This window comes from Gorilla gorilla, chromosome 19, assembly GCF_029281585.2.
Source record: "Gorilla gorilla gorilla isolate KB3781 chromosome 19, NHGRI_mGorGor1-v2.1_pri, whole genome shotgun sequence".
Lineage (NCBI taxonomy): Eukaryota > Metazoa > Chordata > Mammalia > Primates > Hominidae > Gorilla > Gorilla gorilla.
This window is the reverse complement of record NC_073243.2, coordinates 18,779,528-18,793,680: the sequence shown is the minus strand read 5'-3', so window position 1 is coordinate 18,793,680 and position 14,153 is coordinate 18,779,528. Positions and strand designations below refer to the sequence as shown.

At 54.1% G+C, this 14,153-nt stretch overlaps 4 protein-coding genes across 5 annotated transcripts in view; 2 read left to right on the top strand and 2 right to left on the bottom strand.

The window, feature by feature from the left end:
* Positions 1-5,743, top strand: part of P2RX5 (purinergic receptor P2X 5) — a 30,487-nt gene extending 24,744 nt beyond the window's left edge. For both annotated transcript variants that reach the window (XM_055367159.2, XM_055367161.2), the window contains one exon: positions 2,768-5,743. Coding sequence is in view for 1 of the 2 variants with exons in the window: in XM_055367161.2 (XP_055223136.2) it covers positions 2,768-2,777 (10 nt within the window). In the remaining variant the exon portion in view is untranslated. The remainder of the gene's footprint in view (positions 1-2,767) is intronic.
* Positions 5,744-6,954: 1,211 nt separating this feature from the next.
* Positions 6,955-7,886, bottom strand: EMC6 (ER membrane protein complex subunit 6). The gene is made up of 2 exons (XM_019013389.3): positions 7,754-7,886; positions 6,955-7,525 (listed from the first exon to the last, which is right to left on the bottom strand). The coding sequence occupies exon 2, from the start codon at positions 7,474-7,476 to the stop codon at positions 7,144-7,146; it is 333 nt and encodes a 110-aa protein (XP_018868934.1). The 5' UTR covers positions 7,477-7,525; positions 7,754-7,886; the 3' UTR covers positions 6,955-7,143.
* Positions 7,887-7,996: 110 nt separating this feature from the next.
* On the top strand, positions 7,997-13,671 carry TAX1BP3 (Tax1 binding protein 3). The gene is made up of 4 exons (XM_004058290.4): positions 7,997-8,135; positions 11,768-11,887; positions 12,294-12,371; positions 12,681-13,671. Exons 1-4 carry the CDS (start codon positions 8,097-8,099, stop codon positions 12,816-12,818), a joined length of 375 nt encoding a protein of 124 aa, XP_004058338.1. The 5' UTR covers positions 7,997-8,096; the 3' UTR covers positions 12,819-13,671.
* LOC101151538 (large ribosomal subunit protein eL21-like) lies at positions 10,849-11,476 on the bottom strand. Its single transcript, XM_055367166.2, has one exon. The coding sequence runs from the start codon at positions 11,344-11,346 to the stop codon at positions 10,864-10,866; it is 483 nt and encodes a 160-aa protein (XP_055223141.1). The 5' UTR covers positions 11,347-11,476; the 3' UTR covers positions 10,849-10,863.
* Positions 13,672-14,153: the final 482 nt, after the last annotated feature.

Genomic DNA, 14,153 nt, shown 5'->3' with positions numbered 1-14,153 from the left:
GCCAGCTTTGGTGGATGGAGCCAATTTCTAGGTCAGACTTACACGCATGCTACCTAGAGACCAAGAGGCTTCCTCCCCCACCCTGAAAGCAGCAGTATGCTCAGCTGATTTAAGTTACAATATTTTGACTGGGTAATACTTACATGATTCAAAGTTTAAAAGGTGCAAAAGGATAGCCAGTGAAAAGCAACCTCCGTCCTCCCGGTTCCCCAGAGGCAGCCAGTGTTACTAATGCAGGAGGCTCCCTGATTTTGCCGGGAACCTGCGTGGTTTCTTACACATTCACTCAGGTAATGAACTTCTCCTGACGCTGGCGCTTAAGACCCAGTCTCCCCTGTCAAAAATGGACATGAAGTACGTTTCGATGTTGGGCTTGGGAGCTGACTAGCTCTCTTCTCCTACCCCGTTGTATGTGAGTTGTCTCCCCGTAAACCCAAGGTGAGAAACCTGGAGCTCAGCCCTCGCCATTGCCCGAGCCACCTGGCAGAAAAGTCCTCCAGCGCCACCCTCACTCAACCAGTCCCAGTGCTGTCTGGGCGGCTCCCTGGAAGCATCCTCTTTGGAGGGGTTCACTCTGCACACAGAAAGGCGGGGGTGGTGAGAGCATCCCTCCACTGAGGCTTTGGAGAGAAGGGGCCTGGCAGGTGTCAGCGAGACTGTTCCTGGGGCCCAGGGACATGGTCTCCAGAACAGGAACCCTCCTAGAGCAAAGCAACTTCCTCGCTTTGGGTTTTCTGGGAAGGGAACCTGCAACAAGCCTATACTGCTCTCTGATTAGAAAGTAAAGATCCAGGCTGGGCGCAGTGGCTCACACCTGTAATCCCAGCACTTTGGGAGGCCGAGGTGGGTGGATCACGAGGTCAGGAGTTCGAGACCAGCCTGGCCAACATGGCAAAACCCCATCTCTACTAAAAATACAAAAATTAGCCGGGCATGGTGTCCACACGCCTGTAGTCCCAGCTACTCGGGAGGCTGAGGTAGGAGAATCGCTTGAACCTGGGAGGCAGAGGTTTCAGTGAGCTGAGGTCGCACCACTGCACTCTGGCCTGGACGACAGAGTGAGACTCTCTCTCAAAAAAAAAAAGAAAGTGAAGATCCAGGTGATCCACTTAGGTGTGTCACTTCTTCACTGACGCAAAGCCTTGCATTTTTATAACTTGGTGACTTTTAGGTTTGGGAGGAAGCAAAAAAGGCAGGGGTCATGGCTGCTGATTTTAACCAGACTTCGAAATGGCTGGCAGAAGCCACAGAACCTGAGGATAGTCATACTATTTGTTTCATATTGCAAGGAAAATGTCTTCCTAGCTGGGCACGGTGGCACACACCTGTAATCCTAGCACTTTGGGAGGCCGAGGCGGGCGGATTGCCTGAGTTCAGGAGTTTGAGAACAGCCTGGGCAACACGGTGAAACCCTGTCTCTACTAAAATACAAAAAATTAGCTGGGCGTGGCGGCGTGCACTTGTAGTCCCAGCTACTCGGGAGGCTGAGGCAGGAGAATTGCTTGAACCCAGGAGAGAGACGGAGGTTGCAGTGATCCAAGATCGTGCCACTGCACTCCAGCCTGGGCGACGGAGCGAGACTCCGTCTCCAAAAAAAGGAAAATGTCTTCCTACAGTTAGTCATTGCTTCAGCCAGGAAATATTTATGGAGTCCCTGTGACGTGTCAGGTGTTGGACCAGATGCTGCTGAGACAGAGGTGAGCAACACAGACACGATCCCTGCCTCCGAGGGTTTCCAGTCTAATGGGGCATTGAACCCTTATCAAATGATCACACCCGTCATCACAGACGGAATGGGGTGTCGGAGAGGTCAGCGAGGAGTCGCCAGAGAAGGTTTCCCCAAGGAAGTGACCTATGAGTTGAAATCTGAAAGGTTATAGCAGCCTAACTAGGTGAGGGGGAAGCATTCCAGGTAAGAGAAGCACAGGTGTGAAGAGACGCTTTGATAGGGGAAGGAGCAACGGAGAACCTGGGTGAAGGCAGCAGACAGGAGCCAGGTTTGCTGAGGCTTTTGTTTAATGAAGTTGACTGTCTTTAGCTGTAAGGTTGCCCCTTTAGACTTTGCTTCCTTAGAGGACTTAACCTCATTGTTTTTTCAAGGCCGGCCAAGCCTTCCAGTGACCTCTTGACTGCCCATCAGGGGCCCCGTGCTCAGAAGAGCCAGGGATCCCGACAGCTTCCAGACAGTGTCACACTCTTCCAGTTTCCTTGCTTTTTGCACAGCCCCCAGCTCCAACCATTTTTCTTCATAATCTTGGTGCAAGAGTGGGAGCTCATTACTCTGATGGAAACTGGCTTTTTTGTTTGTTTGTTTGTTTGTTTGTTTTAATTTTTTGAGATGGAGTCTCGCTTTATCGCCCAGGCTGGATGGGAGTGCAGTGGCGTGATCTCGGTTCACTGCAAGCTCCGCTTCCCGGGTTCACGCCATTCTCCTGCCTCAGCCTCCCGAGTAGCTGGGACTACAGGCGCTCGCCACACCCGGCTAATTTTTTGTATTTTTAGTAGAGACGGGGTTTCACCGTGTTAATCAGGATGGTCTCGATCTCCTGACCTCGTGATCCGCCCACCTCGGCCTCCCAAAGTACTGGGATTACAGGCATGAGCCACCGCGCCTGGCCGGAAACTGGCTTTTAAATGGGGAGAAGTGAAGCATGAACTGTAGCTCCTTTCAGACTTGGGAAGGCCCTTCTCCCTGGGCACTGGTTGCCTCACTGGGAAGATGAGAGTGCCAGCCTCTCAAGAGCTCCTTTCTGTTCTGATATTCCAGGAGCACGTGAATTGCCTCTGCTTACGTTCAGGCCCTGTCCTAAACCCAGCCGTCTAGCACCGAGTGATCCCATGCCTTTGGGAATCCCAGGATGCTGCCCAACGGGAAATTTGTACATTGGGTGCTATCAATGCCACATCACAGGGACCAGCCATGACAGAGCAAAGTGACCTCCACGTCTGATGCTGGGGTCATCAGGACGGACCCATCATGGCTGTCTTTTTGCCCCACCCCCTGCCGTCAGTTCTTCCTTTCTCCGTGGCTGGCTTCCCGCACTAGGGAACGGGTTGTAAATGGGGAACATGACTTCCTTCCGGAGTCCTTGAGCACCTCAGCTAAGGACCGCAGTGCCCTGTAGAGTTCCTAGATTACCTCACTGGGAATGGCATTGTGCGTGTCCGGAAAAGGGCTCCATTTGGTTCCACCCCGCTCCCCTCTGCAAGTGCCGCAGCTTCCCTCAGAGCGTACTCTCCAGTGGATCCAAGAACTCTCTCTCCTAAAGACACCACCTTCCTGCCAGCTGTTTGCCCTTAGGCCAGTACACAGAATTAAAGTGGGGGAGATGGCAGACACTTTCTGGGACCTGCCCAAGATACGTATTCTCTGACACTCTTATTTGGTCATAAAACAATAAATGGTGTCAATTTCAAACGTGTCCTGATTTTTTTCTCTTCATGTTTACCCATCTTTTTTTTTTGAGATGGAGTCTCGCTCTGTAGCCCAGGCTGGAGTGCAGTGGCACGACCTCGGCTGACTGCAGCTTCTGCCTCCCAGGCTCAAGTGATTCTTCTGCCTCAGCCTCCTGAGTAGCGGGGATTACAGGCGTGCACCACCATGCACGGCTAATTTTTTTTGTATTTTTAGTAGAGACGGGGTTTCACCATGTTGGTCAGGCTGGTCTTGAACTCCTGACCTTGTGATCCGCCCACCTCAGCCTCCCAAAGTACTGGGATTACAGGCAACAGCCACCGCGCCTGGCCCATTTTTACCCGTATTTTAAAGGAAAATGTAAGAAGGCAAGATCAAAAGAGGCAGACACAAGAAACAATTAGTAAGCAATATATTCCTCATCTTGCAAAGAAAATCAAATTATGGAAATGCTTTAAATGAGCAACTATTAAAATTATAGACTAGGAAGGAACTGATAAAACTGGTACTTTTCATTCAATTAGTGTAATCTAACACAACTCTGAAAGTCACTTGGAACCAAATTTTTATCCTCTGCTGTAGGAACTTATTTTCTCAAAACAATATAAACGCAGACATTCATTGGAGTATTTTTTATAGTAGTGAACATTTCAAACTTACTGCCCAACAATAGGGAAATGGTTAAGTACATCATCTCGCTTATCCCTCTTCCTTTTTCCTCCTCTCCCACCAGGCTGAGGACTCCCTCTGCTTCTCCCTTACACCAGGAATGAAACTTTCCTTCCCACTCAGAGGAGGTTCTGAGAGGACTGAGGTGGGCAAACCATTGAGGATCTTCAGTGGGGGCAGAGAAAGGGCTCACTGGGATGGGGGGCAACACTATGGCCTCAGCTTCTCCTTGGCGTTGTGTGCATGTGTTCCTGAAGCCAAAACGGAATTTAACAGGTCTGGGTCCCAGATCCATTTCCATGACTGGCCGTGGGCTATCTATGATCTGTCAAAAGGGGACTTGGATTCAAGCTCTCAGATCCCCTTCCAATCTAAAACAGATTCTTTTTTTAAAAAAAATCCAAATGTGATTACATCACTTCAGACAAAAACTTCCAAAGGCTTCCCCCATTTGCTCTGAGGATCAAGGCCAGGGCAAATGGGAGCTCACTGCAGCCTCAACCTCCTGGGCTCAGGTGATCTTGATCTTCCCATTCCAGCCTCCTGAGTAGCTGGACTACAGGCGCATGTCCCCACACCCATTACTGCCCTCTGTGATCTGGTCTGGGTCTACCCTGTGGCCTCTTCTCTCTCTCTAAATACAGTCACATTCCTTCCTGCCCAATGGCCTGGAAACATGCGCTTTCCTGAAGGTAACTCCTTCCCCACACTTGCCTATGTTATTCAACTTTTGGGTTTCAGATGTAATGTTATTTCCTCAGAGAAGACTTCCTTGACCTCCGTACCCCAACTTGGGCTAGGTCTGCTATGTCCTCTTCATAGTACTCACCATAATTTAAGTATTTCTGAAGTTAGGTAATGCTGGTTTCCCCAGTTAATGATAAATCCAATGAGCACCATCATGTTCATTACTGTAATTTGTGTTTTTTTAGACAGGGTCTCGCTGTTGCCCAGGTTGGAGTGTAGTGGCAAAATCGTGGCTCACTGTGGCCACAACCTCCTGGGCCCAGGTGATCCTGATCCTCCCACCTCAGCCTCCTGAGTAGCTGGGACTACAGGCACATGCCACATCTGGCTAATTAAATGTTTTTTTGTAGAGATGGGCATCTCACTATGTTGCCCAGGCTGGTCTTGATCTCCTGGGCTCAAGCCTTGGCCTCCCAAAGTGCTGGGATCACAGCATGAGCCACTATACTCAGGCAATTACCGTAATTCTAATGCAATAATTATTCCTCAATTAAACAAATGCATTTTATTCTTTTTTTTTTTGAGAGGGAGTTTTGCTCTTGTTGCCCAGGCCGGGGTGCAATGGCATGATCTCGGCTCACCGCAACCTCTGCCTCCCAGGTTCAAGAGATTCTCCTGCCTCAGCCTTCCTAGTAGCTGGGATTACAGGTATCCGCCACCACACCCGGCTAATTTTGTATTTTTAGTAGAGATGGGGTTTCTCCATGTTGGTCAGGCTGGTCTCGAACTCCTGACCTCAGGTGATCCGCCCACCTCGGCCTCCCAAAGTGCTGGGATTACAGGCATGAGCCACCGCGCTCAGCCACAAATGCGTTTTATTCTAAAATAACCCTCCTGACAAGAAAGGATCATGGATTAACACATGGAGGTGTTTACACCCTAAACCTGCCCAAAGTTCAACTTAAATGTCCAAACAATTTTTGTTTTTTTTTTGAGATGGAATCTTGCTGTCACCCAGGCTGGAGTGCAGTGGTATGATCTTGGCTCACTGCAACCTCCACCTCCGGGGTTCAAGCGATTCTTCTACCTCAGCCACCCAAGTCGCTGGGATTACAGGTGCCCGCCACCACGCCTGGCTAATTTTTGCATCTTATTTTTAGTAGAGATGGGGTTTCGCCATGTTGGCCAGGCTTGTCTCGAACTCCTGACCTCAGGTGATCCGCCTGCCGTCGGCCTCCCAAAGTGCTAGGATTACAGGCGTGAGCCACTGTGCCCAGCCTAAATGTCCAAACAATGTTTAATCTTCCCTAGACATATTCTAAAAAATACAGCTTGACTTTTTTTCTTATGGAAAGGACTGTCACTAAATGAAATGGAACTAAAATGCCACCATATATACCTGAAAGTAGTGGTTAGTGGGAGGGAACGCTGGCCTGTGAAAGGTACACCCAGCAAACGTATCAAGAGCAAATTAAGAGACCTGCATCTGAATCCTGGCTCTGTCTCTTCCCAGCTGTATCTCCTCTGGGAGAAGTATTTAACCTCTCTGAGCCTCAGGTTCCTTATCAGGGAGCTAACAATAACATCTACCCTGTAAGGTTATTGCTAAAATTAAATGAGAGGATCGGTGTAAAAAGTAGAAGTCACAATGCCAGCATATAGGGAACTCTTTTTTTTTTCCCCAAGAGACGGAGTCTTGCTCCATCACCCAGGCTGGAATGCAGTAGCACGATCTCGGCTCGCTGCAACCTCTGCCTCCAGGGTTCAAGCGATTCTCTTTCCTCAGCCTCCCGAGTACCTGGCATTGCAGGCGCGCGCCACCACACCCGGCTAATATTTATATTTTTAGTAGAGACGGAGTTTTGCCATGTTGGCTAGGTTCGTCTTGAACTCCTGACCTCAGGTGATCCGCCCACCTCGGCCTCCCAAAGTGCTGGGATTACAGACATGAGCCACCGTGCCCGGCCCAGGGAGCTCTTAATACATATTAACTGTTACTGCTTCTTAGGATGTTAATAAGTTCTTTCCTTATGGAGGCCCTTAGGGCCCGTTTCTGGATGGCCTATGTGTAAATACAAGGACTTAACACAAGGCTATGGCCCATTCCCTGCTCTCCAGGAGTCAAATCTCGGCGATTTTGCATCACTGGCAGCCTGAGCGCTACAGCAGGAAAGAACTCCACAAAGTGTCTCACGCTTCATTTAATCTGAAGAATATTACAGGCTCTCCGTCTTCAGATATAAATGATTTATAACGTTACAGAACAAGCAGCGAATTCAACCACTTAAGAACTAAGGAAGTCTACACGGTGTTAATTGCTGGCCACAGTCCTCCCGATCTGGTTTTTTAAAAAAGTCCCCCGGGCCCCCATCTCAGTAGACGTGCACCATGCCGTAGAGGAACGTCCAGAACAGGACGTAGGTGAAGAGGCCCCCGATGAGGCCTCCTGTAAAGAGAGGTCTCCGTGATTTGAAATATTTGTTCCACCTCCTTCCCGCCTTGAGAATGAGGAGCAGGGAGAGCAGGACGGAGGCGAGCAGGTAGAAGATGAAGCCGTAGAGGCCGGTGAGGCCGAGGATGCCGGCCGTGGCCCCCGACAGCGCTGACACCGAGGTCCGGCAATAATCCAGGACGGCGGCGTTGCCCCGCACGGCCGCCTCGCTGATGAACGGCGGCCCTTCCCGCTTGGCCACCACCGCGGCCATCGCACCCGCCGGGGCTCGGCCTCTGGCTTTCTCGCGGAACAACGCGGAGCTGCGGAGAAAACCAAGTTACAAGTGGCGCCCGGAGCTCGGTGAGTTGGGTTCACGCCGCCCCCTCCCCCTGGAGCTTCCGAGACCTGGCACCAGTCCTGGGCCTCGGATCTTCCAAAGACGCCGAGGAGATTGAGGGTCCGGGCCGGCCGGGAGTTGGTGGCGCGTCTGCGTTCCCCGGCCACGGTGGCCCAGTTACCTGGAACACGGCGCCGGACACAGTACTTACCGTTCCCTCAGACGGGCAGCGGAAAAAATGCCCGCGGCGCCATCTTGCTCGGAAGACTGCCGGGAGGTCCCGGGCTGCGCACGCGCTCAGATCCCGCCCCGCCCTCCGCGCCTGCGCCATGGGCGCCCCGGACACGCTCCACCCTCTGCCAGCTTTTCTGCGCACGCGCCGGGACTTCCGAAAGCGGAGTGGCGCTCCGGCCAGTGATTGGCTGGAGGTTTGTTAACTATTCATGAGGGGGCGGGCCGAGCGGGGCGGCCTTTGTTAAGCAGCGAGGGCGCGGCCGCGGGTACTCTGCTGCCGGCTTCTCGGAGCGGCGCTGGGCGACCAGAGCAGGGTCGAGATGTCCTACATCCCGGGCCAGCCGGTCACCGCCGTGGTGGTGAGTGCGCTTGCGCGGGCTCCTCCTCGTCTTGGCCTGACCCCACCTCGCAGAGCGGGAAACGGACACCCCAAGCAGGTTGACAGAGCATCGAACTGGGGGCTCCTGCGAACCGGCGGCAAGGGCTCGGGTCCCCGCTTTGCCGGAGCGGGCCGCAGTTCCCCCAGCCACGAAACAGGGATGGCCGGGACCCGAGAGCCTCCCGAGACCCTGGACAGAGCCCAGACTGCGTGCGCGGGGCGGGGAGGGCCACGGGGAAAGGCCCGGCTGCGGGAGCCTGGAAAAGCGCCCCCTTCCCGGGCCTCCGTGTCCCCAGACGGGGAGCTGCGGGGGGCGGGCGCCGATCCCGATGTCCATGAGTCGCAGCCTCTGGAATGAGGAAATGCTTCCTCCGCTGCAGCCTGCGCCGCCGCCCGGAGGGAGATCTGGGGGTGGGGCTCTCCCGAGCCCGCCGTGGCAGCCCCTGCCCCCTTCCTGTCCAGCCTTGCTCCTCCGACCCACTCGCCGCCTGGTCCAGGGGGGACGCTCGTATAGCTACGATGAGCGTTTCCTCTTCGAACTTTTCTTGTCTCTCCAGCCCTTAAGGCAAAAAAGTCCAGGCCTCCCTCCTGGCACTTGAGTCCTGAGTAGACCCTCCGGGGGCTAGCATAGGCCCCTGGCCGCCCTCTGGTTTGTTTTAGGTGCTGGGTGCTATTAGACTAGGCAGAGGGCGGAAGGAAGGCTGGGACGTTAGACTCAGACGCCGGTGTCACAGCGGGACACAACCCTATGACAGAGGTGGGGAGTCCCAGAGAGAAGTGCTCAGCCAGAAAAGACCACCTCAGGAAAGACTCAGGTCTCCTGCCTACCTCCCGACAGCGTTCAGAGAATAAGAAATGCCTGCCCGGTGGGCAGTAGGTCAAGCGAAAGTCCCTGCCCTGGAGCCATAGGGACTGGGTGTGTTATCTCAGTTGGGTGTGCTGGAGAAGCTCCAGCAATCAGGTGGGTGGAGGCAGAGAAGCCACTGATAAAGGCGACACGTGAGGCTGAGCTTAGAGCACTGGCTCAGGCCTGGGCCAGGAGGAAACATTGCTGGACCAGCTGACAGCTGTCCTAAGCTTCACCCTCCCTGCACCAACTTGACTTTTTTTTTTTTTTTTTTTTTTTTGAGACAGTCTTGCTCTGTCGCCCAGGCTGGAGTACAGTGGCGCGATCTCGGTTCATTGCAACCTCCGCCTCCTGGGTTCAAGCGATTCTCCTGCCTCAGCCTCCCGAGTAGCTGGTATTACAGGTGTGCACCAGCATGCCCAGCTAATTTTTGTATTTTTAGTAGAGACAGGGTTTCACCATGTTGGCCAGGCTTGTCTTGAACTCCTGACCTCTGGTGATCCACCTGCCTCAGCCTCCCAAAGTGCTGGGATTACAGGCGTGAGGCACCACACCCGGCCCAGCCTGGCTTTTTTAGATCCCTACCTGCCCCAGAGAGAAGGCACCAGGTTTGCTCTTTAGGTAGAAGGGGGGCGGGGACAGGTGAGGAGCTACAGCAAGCCACCTTCTGCATGACCTCACCCAGCAAATCAGAGACAGCCCTGTCTCCCAACCCAAGGGCCTGTAATCTTCTGACCCTGCCGGCGGTGCAGGCCTGGAGGAGCTCAGTTTGGGGCATGAGGACCCAGGCACAGTAGGCCTCATGCTTCCTGCCCCCCTCCCTCATGCCATAACTGGTCCCAGGGCCTTCCCCAAAACTGCAGGCCCATGCCCCCTAATTCTGGTAACACCAGGAACGTGCCTGGACATGGTGTGTATGGTCTGGCCTCTCCCTCGAGTCTTGGATTGGGGATGGGTTTGGGCAGGCTCACTCCCCAGTCCCCACCCTCTCCCACGTAGAATATTGAGAATGTTAAAGACATTTAGGCCATTCCTCTGAACCCTGGCTCCATAGATCCATCTGCCTTCTGGACGCCTGCCCTGCAGCTCCTGGCACTCCCACCCAACCTGCTCCTCCTCCTGGGTCCCCATCTGAGTGATGTGTGTTCAGCCAGGCACGGTGGCTGGGTGCTCCTCTTGACTCCTCTCCTCCATGAGTGGTCCCTAAGTCTGTAGATCTCCATTTTCAGGTAGCTCCATGTCCCCCGGCCTCTGCATCCTGCTTTTGTGAGATGTCCGTTCCTCTACTGATTAACTGAGTGGTCATTCTAGCAGCAAACCTGACCATGCCCTACCCTACTCCATTCCTGAGAACTCCAGTGGGTTCAGGATCAAGGTCAGGCTACCCATCACCCCCTCAAGGCCTGATGCAAATAATCCTCCCTTTGGGAAACTTCTTTAGGTCTAGTCTAGATTGTGGTCTTCTGCTTTTTTTTCTCCTTCCTGTTAAAACTTGACTTTGGGAGTGATCTCGTCTGGCTCCCAGCATCTGCTGACTGGACGGTGCTTGCCAAGGGCTTTGAAAAGAACCTGGCACAGTTGGGGACCATAGCCCCAGAGCATGGTGGGAACTTGCACAAGAGCAGGGTCTGGGGCTTAGGGAGACACCCCTACTCCCCTTCCAGGACGGGATCTGGCCCCAGCCTTACACTTTCAGCCTCATCTCATCTCGCCTCCCAGCTCTGTGTCCTGCACTGGACACTCCAGTCTCACAAACACGTATCCACGGCACCCTGTGCGCTGGTCCCCGTGGCCGGCAAGCCCTTCCTCTCCTTTTTTTTTTTTGTAGCCCAGAGATCCTTTATTTTTTTTTTAACACCTACTATGCCATGAATTCATAGGGAATAGGTTCCAGCAGCTCAGGCGCCTTCCCGCTGGTTCTCACAAAGTGTGCTTCCCTGGGTGGAGCAGGCTGGCGCTTTAGTTGAACCCAGGTACCTTTCTCTTTGGCTTCTTTCTTTTTCTGATCATTTTCCTTCACGCATTCCAGGGAGCTATCTTGGCTCTTAGAGTGCTTTATGTGCTCAATACGCACATTAATTCTCTTGGCAAGAATCTTGCCCTTAACTTGTTTGTTTACAACAATGCCAACAGCATGCTGGGTAACATTGTAGACTCTTCCAGTTTTGCCATGGTAACACTTGTGGCGCATTCCTTTTTGAACAGTACCCATTCCCTTGATGTCTACAATATCACCTTTCTTATAGATTCGCATATATGTGGCCAAAGGAACATCTCCATGTTTTCTAAAAGGCCTAGAGAACATATATCGGGTGCCTCTCCTCTTTCCCTTTGTGTTCGTCATTTTGGCGAATTACTGGAAGATGGTGGTTCCGGCCGAAAGGAAACCCCTTCCTCTCCTTTCTATGCAAGTTTGATCTCTGCTTTTCCAGAGCACCTCCTGTGAGACGGGCTTCCCACCTACAGAAGCCACAGCACCTGGACTCTTGGGCCAGCAGGGGCTTCCACCACATGTTGACCAAGACTAGTGCCTAAGACTAACAGGGGAAGTGGGGACAGGTTGAGGACAGAGGGCTGTGTGGGTGGATCAATGTGGCCAAGTTCTGAGTGCCAGCTCCTCAGCCTCCCAGGCTGGTGAGCAGCTGGATTCCTGCAGGTGCCTGGGACCCACCCCCTTGTCATGGCTCTGAGGCTGCTGCTGGGAACACCCACCAGCCTAATTCTCCAACCACCCACTTCTCTCAACTGGCTTTTTTCTTTGCCAGCAAAGAGTTGAAATTCACAAGCTGCGTCAAGGTGAGAACTTAATCCTGGGTTTCAGCATTGGAGGTGGAATCGACCAGGATCCTTCCCAGAATCCCTTCTCTGAAGACAAGACGGACAAGGTGAGGGGGTCTGGGGTCCTGGGACCGCTCCATGGGGCACAGGGGCCTGAGATGGTGGGTCTCTGCTTCCTGGGCCCGCATGGAAGGAACAGACCTCATCTCTCAAACCATGCTCTCTAAGAAGGCATCGGAAGTGACCTAGTGAGAATAAGGACGGGTGGGGTGAGGAAGGGCTGCTCAGACAGAGCCCAGGAGGAGCAGGAGGCGGCCATCAGCAGGGCCGGTGCATGGTGGCGCAGCAACTCTGCCCCGGCTCTCTCAGAACAGTCCTCACTGACGATATGTGCTGGGAGAGGCTGGGTGCAGGGACAGACGGACGGCTGAGAATGTGCCATGCTGGCTTCCGCTCTGTGATAAGGGGCCAGTCCAGTGACCACAGGGCTTGACTTGGGCTGCCCCTTTCCAGGGTATTTATGTCACACGGGTGTCTGAAGGAGGCCCTGCTGAAATCGCTGGGCTGCAGATTGGAGACAAGATCATGCAGGTAACAGGTGTCCCAAAGGAGGAGAAACAAGGTTTGGGCAAGCAGGTCTGAAGCACTTGGGGGTGGGGAGCTGCCCCAGCCTCCCAGCTGGGAGAGACTCACTGCAGCCAATTGGGAACCCATGCTGGCATTGCCCCAGAGGACGCTGGCTTTCTCTCCTGTGTGTCTCAGCCACAGTGCTTGGCGTCTCCCAGCCCTGGGATGTTAGGCTGGGGGCCTACTTGAATGACCTGGGCCCCCAAAGCCCTCTGCTTCCAGATCCCAGAGGGTGGGGAGCTGAGGTGGGCCTGTGTTCTCTCCTGGGGCCAGGTGAACGGCTGGGATATGACCATGGTCACACACGACCAGGCCCGCAAGCGGCTCACCAAGCGCTCGGAAGAGGTGGTGCGCCTGCTGGTGACGCGGCAGTCGCTGCAGAAGGCCGTGCAGCAGTCCATGCTGTCCTAGCAGCCACCACCATCTGCGACTCCTGCCTGCCGCCTCTCTGTACAGTAACGCCACTTCCACACTCTGTCCCCATCTGGCTTCTGCTGACCGCTGGGCCCCAGCTCAGAAGGGCTACAGCTGGTCCCAGAGGCCTGGCCTGGCCTTCCTTCCCTTCTCCCATCCCTGGCCTGGGGCCTCTGGGACCAGCTTTCTCTCCTGGACACCGAGGATTGGAAACAAGGGCCTGGAGCTGAGTAGTAGCCAGTCTGCTGTGACCACAGGCTCAGGGCCGACCCTGCTGCCTGGCCACAGCAGTGGCTGGGCAAGTGGGAACCACTATCTCTTGGGGGCCCCCAAAGCTGGGAAATGCTGGAGGGGCCAGGCCTTTCCCACTTTTGCCTGGCTGCAGGGTTCGGCTCCGCCCCTGCCCCCCAGCCCTCGTGTGTCCACCCCGCAGTGCCTCTGCCCCTCGGGGGACTGGACACACATCCTGCCAGAGGCGCTATGAAGCTTTGCCCAGATGAAGCCAGGTGGGCTCCCCGTTCACTCCCACTCTCCCGAGGGGTGCTGGCCTCCCCAGGGTTTGCCTTCTTACGGATTTAGACGAGGTTCGAGGCTCACATATCAGGGCAGCTCTCAGGATTGTCATTTTCCTCTTTGCCTGTGGGTTTAACTTTTGTATTTTTTTAATCACAAGTTTGATACAAAATGTTTTTATCGTACTCTTTGGAGATGCCCATTCTACTTTTGAATTTAGCTTTTACTAATTCGCATCTGGAAGCTCAGCAAGTGCACAAGCCTTACTTTGGTTACCGTGGAAACCACTGCCGCCCCTCCCCGATGTGGTGTGCTCAATAAAAAATGCTGGAATTCACAGGGGGCTTTGCTGAGGCATGGGCTGGGATATCGGGCGGAGCGGGGGGTGGGATATTGGGGCCAGAGCTGTGGTTTTAATGATGGCCCCATCCCCCACTGTTCTGGGACAAATCTCAACTACTCCCAGGCCCACCTGCCTGGAAAGCCCGGGGCTGGTGGAGCCGCAGCAGCTGCACTGCGCCTGACCAGAACCACATCTGTGGGAGCGTCTGGGAGCACTGGGGTGGGACCCTGGGGTGCGTGTGCTTTCTTGGGTGTTATTGTGAAGCCCCTATAGCTCCCAACCTCCTTTTTGCAACCTAGCCTCAGCTCCCACCTGGGAGGGGCCGTAGGGACATCAGAGGTGCCTGGGAGAGACCCCTGCCTATAAGACTCTTAAGGGCACTCCGTGTATCAGAGCGAGGGGCACAACCCCACGTGTTGCTGGGGGCCGTGATCTGGCCAGATGGGGGTGAGCCAGAGAGCACCTGACTACCTGCG